At 40.9% G+C, this 17,078-nt stretch overlaps 1 protein-coding gene across 1 annotated transcript in view; it reads left to right on the forward strand.

The window, feature by feature from the left end:
- LOC116512960 overlaps positions 1-8,045 on the forward strand; it is a 28,766-nt gene extending 20,721 nt beyond the window's left edge. Inside the window, exons 6-7 of the mRNA XM_032223662.1 lie at positions 5,459-5,640; positions 8,016-8,045. Of these exons, the coding sequence (XP_032079553.1) occupies positions 5,459-5,640; positions 8,016-8,045 (212 nt within the window). The remainder of the gene's footprint in view (positions 1-5,458; positions 5,641-8,015) is intronic.
- Positions 8,046-17,078: the final 9,033 nt, after the last annotated feature.

A 17,078-nucleotide genomic window follows, 5' to 3' on the forward strand; every position in this document is an offset into this window, starting at 1 on the left:
CTAGTTTGTTTTATGTCCCAGGACATAAAACAGTGTTGTGGGAATTAGCTGTTTAGCAGAGTGATGGCATGCGGGGGAAAACCAGTCCTTGGATCTAGTTGTTTTGGCATGCAGTGCCCTGTGCCAGAGGATGTAGTACAGTATAGAGATTCTTAAATGTTCTTGGACCTAGACAAAGTTTGCAAGTGTGAGAACGCTTGTTTTATAGGTACACTGCAATGTAGTCCTTGACTTATAGCCATAATTGAGCCCAGAATTATAGTTGTGTTGCAATCATTAAACAGGTGACCATGATTTTATGACCCTTTTTGTGGCAGTTGCTAAACAAGGGCCATAGTCATTAACTGAATCCATTTTATCCAAAGGGGTTTTTTTTCCTTGCCAGAAACCGGAAGTAACGATTGGAAACAAACAAAAATCATTGAAAATCATGATCGCATGGCCGAAAGATGCTGCAAAAATCGGTAAAGGTGAACTGGTTTCTAAGCACCCAAAATGCAATCACCTCTCTCTCTGTCTCTCTCTGCTTCTCTCTGTTTCTCTCTCTCTGTGTTTCTCTCTCTGTCTCTCTCTGTCTCTCTCTCTCTGTCTCTCTGTTTCTCTCTCTCTCTGTTTTTCTCTCTCTCTGTCTCTCTCTCTGTCTCTCTCTCTGTCTGTCTCTCTGTCTCTCTCTCTGTCTCTCTTTATCTCTCTCTCTGTCTGTCTGTCTCTCTCTCTCTCTGTCTGTCTCTCTCTGGTTGTCATAAGTTTGAATTTGGGTCATAAGTATCTTTGGGGGGGGGTTCCATTGTAACTTTAAATGGTTGCTAAGTGGCCAATCAGAAGCTGAGAACCATCTGTAATTCATTACCAGCCACACCATATAATCCCCTCTTCCTGCTCAAAACAGGATGAGCTCTCTTTCAGATTTTTGTTTTGGTTTTATTCCTCTTTGGTCTAAGCGACATTTTATCAGGTTGGCCTTTCCCCGGTGGAAAGAAAGAATGGTTCGTAAAAATAAATAAATAAAAACTATTGGTTTCCTGACCACATTTGCGGTATTATTGATGTTGTCTTAACAGGATAATTGTATATAAAAAGCAATAGATGGAAGTTTTTCCTCCCCCCCGCTTTATGTTGCAATGCAGTGGTGCAGCCACTACTGCCGATTTGCTCAAGGGCACGCCATGCGCGCATGCGTAGTACAACAAAAATTGCTCTGCACATGCGCAAAAGCCAAAAGCAAGATAGCAGCACCTATGGCGCCGCTAGGAGAGCTAGTTTGCAGGCGTAGCGCACCTGGGTTGCTGCCGGTTCCAGCAACTCCTGCCACTAAGCTACTATCAGTTCAGCCGAACTGGTTCGAACCGGTAGGAACCCACCACTGTTGCAATGTGATTAAAGGAAAAAAATCCCTCTAAAAAAAGTAAGTTATTTGCAGTATGGTTTTTTTTGAATGACTTCTGCTTCAAAAAGCTACAGAGGAATCTATTGATTTATATTATTGTGGCCTGAATAGAAATTCCCCAGAGAAGTTGTAATTGGAACTATTTTTCTTTTCTTGTGCTTGCAAAAAATAACTATAGGTAGACTAAAATTATGGAGTGAGGAAGAAGCAATAAAAATTGTCAAATATTGTGGTGAACTGAGTGGGTTGAATTAATAAGTTTCTCATTTCCTTTGGAGTATAGTCTTCATTGTCATTGTACAAAATAAATACAATGAAATTGGTTACTTATTTAAATAAGAATAAATATTTATTTTTATAAATATATGCTTATGTCACAGTATTATGTCAATATTAAGCATGATATATTTGCTTAATGTCATAAATACTTCACTCATCTCCCAATATTTCCCCTTCCTTTCATTTTGTACCGCTATAAAATTTGCAGCACTGATACTTATGCAAATGAATATTTTTGGCTTTTCAGAGCAGAGTTAATATCTGCAACACAATTTTATTTGGGTATCTTAATTCATTTCTAAAATGCATTTACAGTATAACAAAAAAACAGGGCCATTATGAAGAAAGATTGTAGACGTAGATTTTATGTCTTCAATATTCAACACCTTTGATATAAAAAAGAGCCATCTGGGATCAGCCTGAAGACGCATCTGATCCAATATTATGTTCCTATAATAACTAATTAGATCTTTATAGAAATCAATAGCAGACCAATTGAAAACTGTGGTACTAATAGCCAACTAAAAACTCTATTGTGTGCAGTTTGCATTGGGCATACAGCAAAGTAAACAAACACTGAGATATTCCTTTCAAGAAAGTTTCAAACCACATTGTACTATGACAAAAACTGTGTCATCAACATAGTTGAAGACTGTAAATCAGACTTAGATATCCCCCATGTTTAATTTACCATAACATTGGGAAATTTCATGGAATAAATTCAGTGTTATGAAGCATTACCTCTGTGTTATTACTTGACGTGGAAAATCAATCAAGGGATGTGACTTTAATTTATTATTTCCCTCTGTGATGTAGCAAGAATTTACGAAAATATCTCAGTGTTACTTCATTCCAAGGGAGAAGGAAAAGGATAATTCTGGCATTTAAGTAATAAGACAGACATCATATAGAGATGAATTAATATAGGACACAAGGAAAATAATCAACAATGCTGTTTATTTATGGCCTTTCCCACATTTTACATCAAGCTAAGATTATTCTGTTTTACATATAGCTTTTATTGTTTTTTCAATGTATAAAATGCAAAATAAAAATAGGAAATTAAAGGGAGATAGAGGGATGCGGTGGCTCAGTGGCTAAGACACTGAGCTTGTCAATCAGAAAGGTCAGCAGTTTGGCAGTTCGAATCCGTATCGTCCTGTAACGGAGTGAGCTCCCGTGACTTGTCTCAGCTTGTGCCAACCTAGCAGTTCGAAAGCATGTAAAAAATTCAAGTAGAAAAATAGGGACCACTTTGATGGGAACGTATTAGTGTCCCCTGCACCTTCAGTGTTTAGTCATGCTGGCCACATGACCGTGGAGAGATCTTCAGACAACGCTGGCTCTTCGGCTTTGAAACAGAGATGAGCACCACCCCCTAGAATTGGGTACGACTAGCACATATGTGCAAGGAGAACCCTTATCTTTTAAGGGAAGAAAAAAGAAAGGGGGAAAGAAAATATGAAGTACCAGGGAGGAAAGGAAAAAAGCATTGATTTCAGAGGTGTGTTCCTACTGGTCAGGTCCGGTTCGGCAGAATAGATAGTAACTCTGGTGGACACGTGACTGGTTCTATCCTTGGCAGACCCATCTTGATTTTCTGTTCTGCACATGTGCAGAACAATCTTAATTGAAAAAATGTTATCCCCCCCCCTTTAATGTTGTGCGCATGCACAGACTGTTTTTAGCAGTGGGGGGTTCCGGATCCTGTCGCAACTGGCACACTGCGACGGGGCCAGGCATCCACCATATGCATGTGTGATGTGCATGCATGCACACCCTCCGCCCAAAAACTCCAGCTGCTCTGCAGAGCATCGCGCAGGTGCTGTATGCTCCGTGCACATGCGCAAATGGCACGGTTGGGTCAATTGCAGGTAAGGAAGGTGGACAGGTGGGTGGGCCCTCCAGAGCACCATACGGAACGGTACCTGGTACTCCTAGCAGGCACTGTTACACCTGTACCGGGTTGTACTGGCTGAAACCCACCACTGGTTTTTTACTACAAATGTGCCCGCACGCAGAGCGCATGTTTACGGGGGCTGCACCAGTGGTAATGGCCGCAGGAACCTACTCCTCATTGACTTCCATCCCTTTTTAGCACAGTACAAGATGACAACAATACAACCTAAACTTTTTACTTTTACACATTAGTATATAACTAGCCATTTCTATAACTTCAAATCTATCTAATCGGCAAAACCAAAGTCTCATTTAAGTTTCATTTTGTTTTCATCACAAATACCAAATTTGGAAGTGATATCAAAATAAAAAAAAACATAAATATATTCTCCTCTTTGAATAGAACAATCAATTTAGCCATTACTGCTTTGTGCTCCTTGCTGTTGAAATAATATGTATTTCTAAAAGTATTCTGGATTTTGGCTTACTGAAAATGAGCACAAATATTTCTGGTTTTTTTTCCCTTCCTCCCTATTAGAGCAACTAAACAAATTTCTTCCGTGCTTTTTAAAAGTCTATTAAAGGAGTATGTAAAAGTGTTAAAAACTTAAACAAGGAAGTCATAGTAGCCTAATAATTGTTAAGAAGTTATAACAACATCAGGTGATAGGATGAGAATTAGGGCTTTAAATTACAAGAACAAGGAATCAGACTAAACATGAGAAAGAATGTCCTGATAGTATAAATTGTTTGACAGTAAGAAAAAATTGCCTTGGAAGTTAATGAACTCCTCTTTGTTAAAAGTTTATAAGAAAAGGTTGCATTGGCACTTTTGTGCTTTGGAATGATTCTAATCACAAGGTGTAATGTGTGATTACACGAAACTGAATTCCGTTCACGTATCCATACTTAAATGTTGATTATCCCTGTGCACACCTGGGAAATATATTATGTGCTAATTGTTTCTTGAGTTAATTTATAAATAGTACTGATCTTTTAGTAAGCTGAGAGACTTTTGAATAAGGCTCTCTAATAGTAATTGTGAACTATCCAGAGCCACTTAGGTGAGAGCAATTGCACTTAGATGTATGTGTATACCACTTCACATTGCTTTACATCCCTCTCTAACTGGTTTACAGAATCAGCATATTGGCCTCAACAATCTGGGTCCTTGTTTTACCAACCTCGGAAGGATGGAAGGCTGAGTCAACCTTGAGCAGATCAAGACCAAATTGCTGAACTGCAATCAGTCGGTAGTCAGCAGAAGTAGCCTGTAGTACTGCATTCTAACCAGTGGTGGCTTCTGGATCCCATTGCAACTGGTACAGTGCACATGAACCACATGCACCACATGAACGCGTGGAGCACGTGTGCACCCACATGCAGCATGTGCATGCGTCCTTACCTCTTGTGACGCCTCCATGATGCTCCAGCTGCTGGGCGGAGCGTCGCACAGGTGCCGTACGCTCCGTGCACATGCACAGAAGCGCCTAAGTGCTCAAATACAGGTAAGGAGGGGGGTGGGTGGGCCAGAACGGTATCCGGTGCTCCTGGCAGGCACTGGTATGCCCGTACCGGGGTGTATTGCCTGCAACCCACCACTGATTCTAATCACTGGGCCACCATGAGTCACTAGGTGACTATTCAAATCAAATAATCTATGAGGTCATTATAAATTAACCCATAACCAGAGACTTGCAGTCATAGTGTCCGCAGCAATTTTCCAAAATGTTCGGAAGATCCCTATTTTTAGAAATGGACCATTCCGGTTGTGAATAGCTTTTGTTTTCCCACCAATAGCGGCATTTGAATTTGAGTTTCGGTCATTTTGACCGCAGAGCTTTGTTAACCGATTGCTTTTATAACATCGGGGCCACGTTTTCCGCCAAAAAGAGTGCAATTTGGAGATTCCAAACTTTGAAGAAACGGTTCTAAAATGCTATGGCGAAGCAGAGAGTGATCTGAGTGAAGTGGAATCGGATTGTGATGGAAATTTTGTAATGGACGATGAGGAACCCACCGTCGCCGATTCTGACATCAGCGATGATGAAGCTGTCAATGAAATTGATGACCAGGTACAATCTATGTTGTGCAATAATTGATATGGCAAGAACAAATTCAAATGGTCTTCTGCACCTTTTGGAAGCAATGGATCCAGAACCGCCACTCACAATATTGTGTTGCAATTTCCTGGGCTACAGCCAGCAGCTAGAAATCTCAGAAATTCACCTACTCCCCCTAGAGATTTGGAAATTATTATTTTCTAAAGAAATTATTAGCACCATCATTCAGTGAACCAATGTAAAAATTAGAGAAGGAAGATTGAAGTTCAAGGATGGAGAAACAAAAAGTGACCTGAGCAAGGTGGCTTTGATAGAAAGCAATACATTTTTTTGGTTTACTACTCTAGACATCAATTTTTAAGATCCAACCATGAAAACATCAAATGTCTTTTTACTACAGAGGTCACTATGACCTCATGACTGTAATAGCGTAGCCGAAATAGTACATCTGGTTAAGGGTTAAAGTAATTCATGCTATGGTTATACCGTGGCACGACAAAACCGCGGTCCACTAAAGTGTGCCCGATTAAAGTGCGTACCTGACGTCATCAACAGCGTGACAAATACGACCGCGGAGAAAAAAGGGCGCTTTAAAAGGCGCTTTTAAAGCAAGCCGATTCACGCTAAGGTAAGGGTTAGGTTTAGGGTTAGGGTTAGGGTTAGGTTAAGCGTTAGGGTTAGGTTTAGGGTTAGGTTAAGGGTTAGCGTTAGGTTTAGCGTTAGGTTAAGGGTTAGGTTTAGGGTTAGCTTTAGGGTTAGGTTTAGGGTTAGGTTAAGGGTTAGGTTTAGGGTTAGGTTTCGGGGGTTAGGTTTAGGTTTACGCGTTAATTTTAGCTTTACCGCTCACAGCGTGCTTTTTTCATCACGCTGTGATGACGTCAGGTACGCGGTTTCGTCGAGCGCGCTTTAGTCGACCGCGGTTTTGTGGTGGAACCGGTTATACCCCTCCTTTCACTGGATAGAATTCTTCTGGATTTAGGTATTCAAATCATGCACTTTGCATGTACTAAACACACGAAGAAAAGGGTTGGCATTTCCTCAGAAAGCTTGTCCTTTCTCTCGCCACACCCCATCAAGATCCCTGAGATAATGGTCATCAAAAAGATGAGAGAGTATTGGGTTTGGTTACAAAACATGGCATCTCCCAAATGTGCTAATCTCCTGTGGTCAATATAGATTTGCTTGAGAAAGCTACTCTCTATACTGAGTCAATGTTAATTTCGGATTATTTATTACTGAAGTTTGTTTTACGTATTTCCTGTTTCCTGAATGATTTGTTGTCATCATTCTTTTAATGAGGACCCTAAACAGAGTTAGACCTAGTTGCGATTTCAAAGAAAAATAACTAGAACTATTAGAAGACTGAAAAACCTCCGGAAAAAAAGGCAATATTTCCACTATTACCAAAAAACTATTTGTCTTTGTACCAAGAACTGAGCCCAACTTGACGGAATGCTACCTCTTTGTATGTTCAGATAATCTTTTAGCATGTTGGAAATCATGCTAAACTATTTTATGCCAGTCTATTTAGTCTGAATTTTGGTGGCATATATAGATAGCCCTTGTATCACATCCAAGAAGAATCTGTCAATCGGAGGCAAATTTATGTAAGATGCTCACTTATTTGAATCCATTTTTTAAGTCTTAGAAATTCAGAACAATGTCTTAATCTCGTTGCTGTCCAGTGCAAAACATGCCCCTGTCTCCTCTGAATTATGGCTTTGTTCTTTTATTTGTGCAACTCAACATTTGCCATTTTCTAATCTCAGACTTGAATGATCCTTCGGCTTCATTTTCTGAGATGGAAACATAAATATCTCATTAAAGCATTAGGGCTGGGTTTTTTGGGGGTGGGGTGGGTGGGTGGGAAGGGAGGTGCTTGGTCTGTTCTAAAAGAGAAGAGGTCAAAGGTCAGTTGTAAGCAACAGTGTTGGGAAAGCATGTTTTCTTTTAGAAAGTAGAGTTTTGACTTCATCCTCCCTTGCTAATTTCACTCATTGGCCTCTGAAGTGGCTTTGGTTTCAGGGTCAAAGAAGGCCCCACTTAGGGACAGCTATTAAAATAAGATAGGGAAGCCAACAAGGACAGAACTGTTTTGAAAATATAGCGAGCCAAATAAAGTCTTGTGCCCTGTCAGAGCTAAAGACAACTGTAATCCATTCTCAGCCCATGAAGAAGCTGGGTGAAATATTTTTGTCTGAGGAGAAACAACAGGAAGGGGGGGAAAAAAAAAACAAGCCATTTTCATTGGAAAAGTGGAGGGACTTCACTCTTAACCCTATCATCTTCCCCTGTTTATCTAGTTAACCACTTCCACATGGGCAAACAACCACAGTAATTGTTCTCCTTTAGGGTATCTGCATTAGGTGTTATGTTTTCCCTTAAAGTACGCTGAGAAGATGCTAATGAATGCTTGAACCAAAGCAAAACTTTATCTGAACCTTTTCTATGGGAAAAGAAAGAGAAGATGATAATCATTAACCTGGTCTAGTCTCGCATCTCTCCATTTGACCAATCCGAAATCTAATCCCTGTAATGGGTACCAATGTAGATATTTACCTGCTTTGAAATCCCTGCTTGTTAGTTTTGAATGCGTATCCTGGATGTCAACAAGGAACCAAAGCTTTGTAGATCTATAATAGGATAAATCTTGGTCCCGGCAAAACCCCTTTTATTAAACGAATGTGAATTCCTCTCATTCACATTCAGCAATTCATTCAAGCCTAGTAAACAGTCTTTCAAAGGTGGAGTTATGACCACAGACCTTATCTACCTTGGGAAGCTGCCATGTAAATATTTTCCAAATGAGGTGCTATGCAAGGAAAAACTTGGCACGGAGTCTCTGAGATTCATGGACAGATCTTCACACTCCTGAAATGACTGAATGAACAAATTAATTGCTTCCTACAAAAGCCCACTTCCCTTTCGCTCCTCTTTTATTTCCTATGGGAGGGGCCATTCACCGTCCATCTGTGGCTTTACTCCCAAGTTGACCCTGATTTCTGAGTTGTTCTTTTCTTCTGGCAGCTTTGTGCATGCGCACGCTGGGGACAGGCTCCAGCTGTTCCTCTGCCTCACTGCTGTCTAGCTCAGAAGGCAGCTGAGAATTGCCAGATGGCCTTGTCCCCATCTCTGCCTCCAACGTACAGCCCTTGTCTGAGCCTTCCCCAGCCTCCAGGACTGACCCATGTTCCTTCCCAACCTCCTCACTGATGCTGGTGGGCCACAACCGTTACCATATATAGGGAAATTATCACTCCTGTCCTCAAGATGATACAGGATGAAAATAGACACTGTCGGACTGGATATGCTTGTCAGATCTGATTGTTGAAAAACATTCGTTGTGGCTGGATGTTCCTCGAATACCGACACATTTCCTTTGTTTCCCTTGAAATATTCAAAGCTGTGTAGGGTTGGGAAGAGGGGATTAAAATTATTTTGTACATAAACTTCCGACAGATCATGATTTTCTAATAAATGTAATCTAATAAGTTCTTTCTAATGACCCAATTCTCTCTTTCGGTACCAACTGGACAAGATTCTCGAAGAAGTGACAAGGTGTGGTTCTCAGTTGGCTGAATTATCTGAGGGATTGGAAGTCACTTAAATAAATATTCTAAAGACAGGATAAGGATAATTAAAAGCTTAGCGGTAAATAACATGATAACCTAGAGAATGCAAACACATCTGTAGGTTCATTTCTTCAGGTTGACATTCTGTGCAATGTGTGATTAAAAATATTCTGCTCTGAACATATTGAAATTGACTAAATTAGTTGAAATTATCATTTCAATTAGTTATTGAATTGGAGCTATTGGAGGGTTCCAATATTTGGGGGGCTGCCACAAAGAAGAGGGGGGTCAACCTATTTTCCAAAGCACCAGAAGGCAAGACAAGAAACAATAGATGGAAACTGATCAAGGAGCGAAGCAACCTAGAACTAAGGAGTAATTTTCTGACAGTGAGAACAATCAACCAGTGGAATAACTTGCCTTCAGAAGTTCTAGGTCAGTGATGGCTAATCTTTTTGTCTTTGTGTGCTGGAGGAGCGTGTACTTTTTGGGCCTAGCAAACTCTCTGAAGCCTCCTGGGACCAAAAATGGGCCACAAGCCACCCGCACCACCACGTGGTCAGTTTTGGTCCTAACAGGCCTCCCTGAAGCCTCCTGGGACCAAAAACAGATGGCAATGGAAGGGGCGCACCACACCACACACCCCCGCAGACCATTTTGGGTCTACCAGACCTCCCCCAGGCACTCCCCCTCCCTGCGTGCATGCATACATGTCTCCCGCATGTGCAGCAGAGACTCAAAAATCGGCTGGCTGGCAGAAGGCATGCGCGCATGCGCAGTAGAGCTGAGCTGGGTGATGGCTCGCGTGCCCGAAGAGAGGACTCTGCGTGTCACCTGTGGCACATGTGCCATAGGTTCGCCATCAGAGTTCTAGGTGCTTCATCACTGGACATTTTAAAGAAGACAACGAAGAGTCAACCTCTTTTCCAAAGCACCTGAAGGCAGGACAAGAAGCAATGGATGGAAATTAATCAATGAGAGAAGCAATTTTCTGACAGAACAATCAACCAGTGGAATAACTTGCCTTCAGAAGTTGTTGGTGCTTAATCACTGGAGGTTTTTATGAAAACACAGGACAGCCACCTATCTGAAATAGTGTAGGGTCTCCTGCTTGACAGGGGGTTGGATTAGAAGACATCCAAGATCCGTACCAAATCTGCTATTCTATTTTCTGTCATTTCAATGCTTTGGCCCTGCAATTCTCGGATGTCAATCTCCCGCGAGTTCAGCGAGATTCCCTCTCTAGTTAGTAGGTTCAAGCATGCCCGCATAATCTATATCAGGGGTATCAAACTCAAGGCCCAGGGGCCGGATCTGATCCGTGGGGTACTTAAATCTGGCCCATGGGGCCACCCTGGAAACAGCAAAGGACTGGCTCGTGGTGCTTCTGCCAGTGAAAAGAAGTTCCCGAGCTCCATTTTCGGCTGCCACAACATCCTGCAACTCTCTGCCAGTGAAAATGGAGTTTGGGCCGCTCCCTCTCGAGTGCCATTTTCGCTGGCAGAGCGTGGCAGGAGGCTGTTGCAGCTGAAAACAGAGCTCAGGAGCCCGTTTTCGCAGGCAGAGCACTTGGGCCACCCCAGGTGCCCCTAACATGAGTGATGTCAATCTGGCCACGCCCACCCTGGCCATGCCCACTCCGCCTCTCCGAGGTTAAACACAACCCTGATGCGGCCCTCGATGAAATCGAGTTTGACATCCCTGATCTATATGTATAATGTAGCCTTGAAATGCAATTGTCTTAATTGCTAAAGCTGTCCATTTCGTGACATGAAGCCTCTCGGCATAATTAATCACTTCTTTCTTTCTTTTTTTAAAAAGTTTTTTAAATTTTTTAAGCAGACAAAGACAAACAAAAACATAAACATATACAACCTACTGCCATTTCATATAGCGTGTCGTTTGGTTACAAAATTTTGTGTGTTCTTTCCATGGTCACCACTTATAATTATATATTAAATCACAAATTGTTCATTAGATAAACATAAGTACCTTATTGTTATATCAATTCTTCAACTATAATTATTATTCCTTAATTTTAAATAGAATATTCTAAGTGTTGAATTCATGCCTAGAACATCATTCCATTACATCATTCTAATCTGTTTAACAATGCTAAACCCTTATAGTATTGCATACATCATTCTATTATTCGTAAAATATAAAACATTCTTCAATATTTTCCATTACCATGATTTTTTATCTAACCATTGATAAAACAAATCCCAAACCTTATAAAATTGTTCAACTTCTTGTTCTCTAATTTCAAATGTCAATTTACTCATTTCCGCACATTCCATTATTTTTGGGGATAATTTCCTCCCGCGTTGATATTTTCTCATTTTTCCAATTTTTTGAAAATACAATTCTAGCTGCTGTTAAAATATTTACGATCAAATATTTCAAGTCTTTGTTGTATATTTCTGGTATAATTCCCAATAAAAAAAGTCTCTGGTTTAATGTCTATGCCTTTTTTTGTCATTTTCTCCAACCACATGTGGATCTTAGTCCAATATCTTTTAGCTTCTACGCAAGTCCACCACATATGGTAATATGAACCCGATATCTGATGACATTTCCAACACTTTTCTGATTTGTTCTTGAACATTCTTGCTATTCCCGTGGGGGGAATCACTTCTTTCTTATTAGTTCACGAAGAGACGATTATTTATCTCTTACCTATTTTATGAAAAGAAGAAATTGCATCTTGCTATACAATAGATATGAAATTTCTTGGGCCATTGCCCAGCTACTCCAACATGGTTTTTTTTATTGAATAATGAGAAATGTGTAATGTTTTAATGAAATGTATCCAAGTTGTATGGGAACGACACAGCTGTGGCTGACTGGGATAAAAGGCTCATCTGAAGAACAAATGATCAAGAGTACTTCTCTGCCGTCAATGCTTCTTTTCAGCCACTGCTGTCAATCAGTTTTAGTTCAGTCACTAGGGTAAAGCACAGAGGCACTGTTTTTTACTTCACATATTTCATGAGTGTGCAGAAAACTCTCAGTTCCTGTCTTTGATTCTGCTCTCCAAATATTAGAGTTTTTTAAAATCAGTATGTTATCATTGACAAATGTCCTTCATCTTTGACTTTCATAGCTGTTCATGGACTATTGCCTGAAGCAAACAGTAATTTATTGACTCTTCTTCCAGTCCATGGTAATCTTCATAATATCTTTGCCTTCCTTCCTTCCTTCCTTCCTTCCTTCCTTCCTTCCTTCCTTCCTTCCTTCCTTCCTTCCTGATTTATAAAAAGCCATAATGAACCATTTTTTAAAAACAACAACACCACATGCTCTCTTAACAGATTACAAAGACACAGCATCACAGGTCATGGATAAAATTCTGTCTTGAAAGACACGGCATCACAGGTCATGGATAAAATTCTGTCTTATTGAGTAATATTCTTCCTGATTATCTTAAAGCAGCATCTACATGTGCTGTAATCTAATAGGTAAGTAAACCTGGAAAAAGTTAACAAGCATAATGTCAGATCAGAGAAAGATTTTATATACAAAAAGAGCACAGCATGGTGATTTGTTTCAAGCAAGGATCTGAATAAAACAATTACACCAATAATATTTGCGCCTAAACAATTATTCAATTTCACAGAATTTACAAACCCCATTTCTTAAGTATTAGATCCATGCAAAATACTATGTAGGCATGTGCACATGTTCCTATTTTTCTTTTCTTTAAAAAGAAAGTGACATTAATTTTCAACAGCAACAAAAAATATGGATCCATTTTGGGAAACTCAGGGAAGTTATGTCATCAACAGGAAGAAATTTCGGAAGGAAGAGTTGGAACAGTTGGCTTGACTAGCATCCAGCTTTGCTCTGGCAAACGACATCATCTCTCACCAGCGCCAAGTAACTTCACTGAAGCAGATGTTCAGTGGTAAGTTGCTAGCTGCTGTTTTGTTGAGTGCTGTGTCTATTTTCTGAATACCTACTTTGAAACTTGTTCATAAATCACATATCCATGATTATGAAATATTGGATCTGAACTTATCTTCAGGAAGAAGTTAGAGATCAACTAAGAACCGGAAGCTGTGGAGCAAATGGAAAAATGCTCACGTAAGAACATCTTAACCCAGGGGTGAGATTGCAATTTAACAACCAAAAAATTTAACAACTGGTTCTCTGCCTGGTTGCTGGGTGAGCATGGCCATGGGGGGGCATAGCCTATTTGGCTTCCTTGAGCCTTTGGGAGGGCGAAAACGGCCTCCACGGGCTCCGGAGACCCTCCAGAGGCCAGAAATGGGCCCACTTCCAGTACTTCTGATAGGCCCATTTTTACCCTCCCAGAGTCTTTAAGGCAGGCCCTGCACTTACCTGGCATCCAAAATGGGCCATGTAGAGACTCTTGGGAGGGATGGATGGGCAGGATCAGTCAGTCCTTCTAACTACCGGTTTGGCGAAACAGATTAAAATTAACATCTGGTTCGCTCGAACTGGTCCAAACCAGCTGAATTCCACCCCTGTCTTTATTTCTTCTGAGAAGTTCCCTAAATGAGGCATTGAGGGGAGAAGACCATCAACTGGGATAGATGACTTTTCTGAAGAGCCACATCAGCCCCAGTGTGAACGGTTAGTTCTCCCTAAGTGAACTGTTCAACTTGAGATGTGCAATGGCTACAGGCTCCCCCCATCTTGATTTGGAGAACCACGTTATGATGGGATGACAACTGAGAACAATTATTTGGAAAAGAAAGAAGAGAAACACAAGGGCGTACAAGGCACTATCTTCTTCCAGTTCCATTTTAAGATGATGAAAAGTGTAAGTACAGTGCTTATTGTTATTTGCCCTCCTCCCTCTCTCTCACACACAGCGATACATCTCAAAACCAACTAATATTGAACAGGAGAATTAGGCTTTCTACCCTGTCCTTGACTCTATTTTCTTCCCTTTAATGTCTTCATTCTTGATGCTAGTTTACTACAGGAAATTATAGCCTAATCAGACAATAAAAACCAGCCAGGAGACGGTAATTCTAGCCATAGACTGGAGCAGATAAAGGCCTGGGTTTTAAGCCTAAGAGATAAAAAAGCGTGTGCATTTTCTTCGTCATTATTCTGTGAGGAGTTTTCCACACTATTTCCTGCTTGAGGTTACACACAGTGTAAGCATCCTATACAAAATTAAGTGAGACGAGAGATGCTGTCAGGACCAACCCTTGGAACTTTTTCACAAGTTAATCTCTCAAAGAGCATGCAGTCTTTATATAATAGATCTGTCTTTGCAAATTAGAAGCCCGTTTCCTCGTCATTAAGGCCAGGTTTCAGATGCTGAACAGATATATCAAGTCCGTCCATCCATCACGCTTCATCTGCCTTTAGCCAGGAGCTGATGAAATAAAACAAGCAACGGTAACCGTTTAAAGCTAGCCTTTTTAAAATTAGTTAAAAAAAACAACAACAGCTGCAGTTACAGTAGGAACAACCAAGGCAAACTGTAAATACTAGCCTGTTCTCTCAAATAGAATACAGCTCGTCTGTCTGGAATCCACACTATATCTCGGACATTAGTGCAATTGAATGAGTTCAGAGGTATTTCACGAGACGAATCCTCCACTCGTCTGCTCGCAGTAGAATCTCTTATGCCACCAGGCTTGACATTTTGAACCTGGGCTCCGCCTATGATCTGACCTAAGCTTAGTACTCAAAATTGCCTGCTACAATGTCCTACCTGTCAATGACTACTTCAGCTTCAACCTCAATAATACACGGGCAAACAATAGATACAAACTCAAGGTAAACTGCTCCAAACTCGATTGCAGAAAATACGACTTCTGCAACGGAGTGGTCAATGCCTGGAATGCTCTACCTGACTCTGTGGTTTCTTCCCCAAACCCCCAAAACTAACTGTGTAGCGTGGACCTTACCCCTTTCCTAAGAGGTCTCTAGGGTGTGTGCATAAGCGCACCAGTGTGCCTATTGTCCTTGTCCTACTATTCCCATCTATTTGTACTCATTTCTTATGTATATACGTATCAGTGGTGGGATTCAAATTTTTTTACTACTGGTTCTGTGGGTGTGGCTTTGTGGGCATGGCAGGGGAAGAATATTGCAAAATCCCCATTCCCTCCCCACTCTCAAATTTTCCTGTGCCGGTTCTCCAGAACCTGTCAGAACAGGCTGAATACCACCTCTGATACGTATGCCTGCTTATACTTACTTGTTTATATGTTATATTCATACTTACACTTTTTTTCTTCATACATGCTTGAGAAACCAAATAATTAAAATAAAATACATAAAGAATTTCATTTCATTTCATTTCATTTTGCTTTATTTGTATGCCGCCCTTTTCCCTGAAAGGGACTCAGGGCGGCTCACAACTCAAGGGAGGGGAAAAACAGACAAGTTACAAAGCATAAAAACCATACACAATTAAAAAGCACAACAATCATACCATTCGAAGTGGGGCTGCAAGTCTTTAGCCCCAGGCCTGTCGGAACAGCCAGGTTTTAAGGGCTATGCGGAAGGCCTGGAGGGTGGTGAGGGTATGAATCTCCACGGGGAGTTCGTTCCAGAGGGTCGGAGCAGCCACAGAGAAGGCCCTCCTCCGGGTAGTCGCCAGTTGACACTGGCCGGCTGATGGAATTCGGAGGAGGCCTAGTCTGTGGGATCTTATTGGTCTAGTGGAGGTAATTGGCAGTAGGCGGTCTCTCAAGTACAATGATTTATTGGCCAAGTGTGATTGGACACACGAGTAATTTGTCTCCGGTGCATAAGCTCTCAGTGTACATAAAAGATGTAAGTGATAAATCATGGACATCGTCCTCATAAAAATACATTCATCATGAATCATAGGATACAACACTTAGCGATAGTCATAGGATACTAAATAAGCGATCAACAAAAATCATACTCGGAAACTAAATAAAACAACATAAATCATAAGGACACTAGTAACAAAGTTATAATCATGAGTAGAAAAGGAGGTAGGTAATAGGAAGGACGAGAAGAATAATAGTAATACGGTCTTAGTAAATAGTTTGACAGTGTTGTGGGAATCAGCTCAGGGAGCAGCACTTCGCCAATTTTGGCAAACACTACCTAAGTAGGATTGGATTTATTTTATATTTGGATGAAACACCAAATTCTATAGGTTGTAGCAATAGCAATAGCAGTAGACTTATATACCGCTTCATAGGGCTTTCAGCCCTCTCTAAGCGGTTTACAGAGAGTCAGCATATTGCCCCCAACAATCTGGGTCCTCATTTTACCCACCTCGGAAGGATGGAAAGCTGAGTCAACCCTGAGCCGGTGAGATTTGAACCGCTGAACTGCTGATCTAGCAGTAGCCTGCAGTGCTGCATTTAACCACTGCGCCACCTTGGCTCGACAGGAAGCTGAAGAACCTCTGGAAGAACAAGTACAAGGCAATACTCTGCACAGGTTGTCCTTGACTTACGATCCTTACCATCCGACATTACAATGACAATGAAAAAGTCGAGTTACAACTGGTCCTCCAATACAGCATCCTCATAATCACAGGATCAACATTCAGACAGTATCAGGGCTGCAGTGAGCTATGTCTACAGCATATCAGCTGGTTAAGAAGCAGCTTGGACTCTTTAACGTTTCTCCTGTTAGCTACAGGAATAGTTACAGATAGTTTGGGAAGCAGAGGAAATGCTCTTTCGTTTTGTCGAATGAAAGAAAACACTTAAGGATGTGAGTGCTTTTTCTAATTTTGGAACTGCACGTGGGAGAGGAAGGTAAACGATGTTTTATTTTGGGCTTCGTGCATTGTTTTATTGTTTCACTGTTGTGAACTGGTAAACGTCCAAGCAGACTGCATCAATGCATAAATTAATTAATGAAAGACATAAAACAGCACTTTGGTAAGCCAAATTCATA

The sequence above is a fragment of the Thamnophis elegans genome, chromosome 9 (assembly GCF_009769535.1).
Source record: "Thamnophis elegans isolate rThaEle1 chromosome 9, rThaEle1.pri, whole genome shotgun sequence".
Lineage (NCBI taxonomy): Eukaryota > Metazoa > Chordata > Lepidosauria > Squamata > Colubridae > Thamnophis > Thamnophis elegans.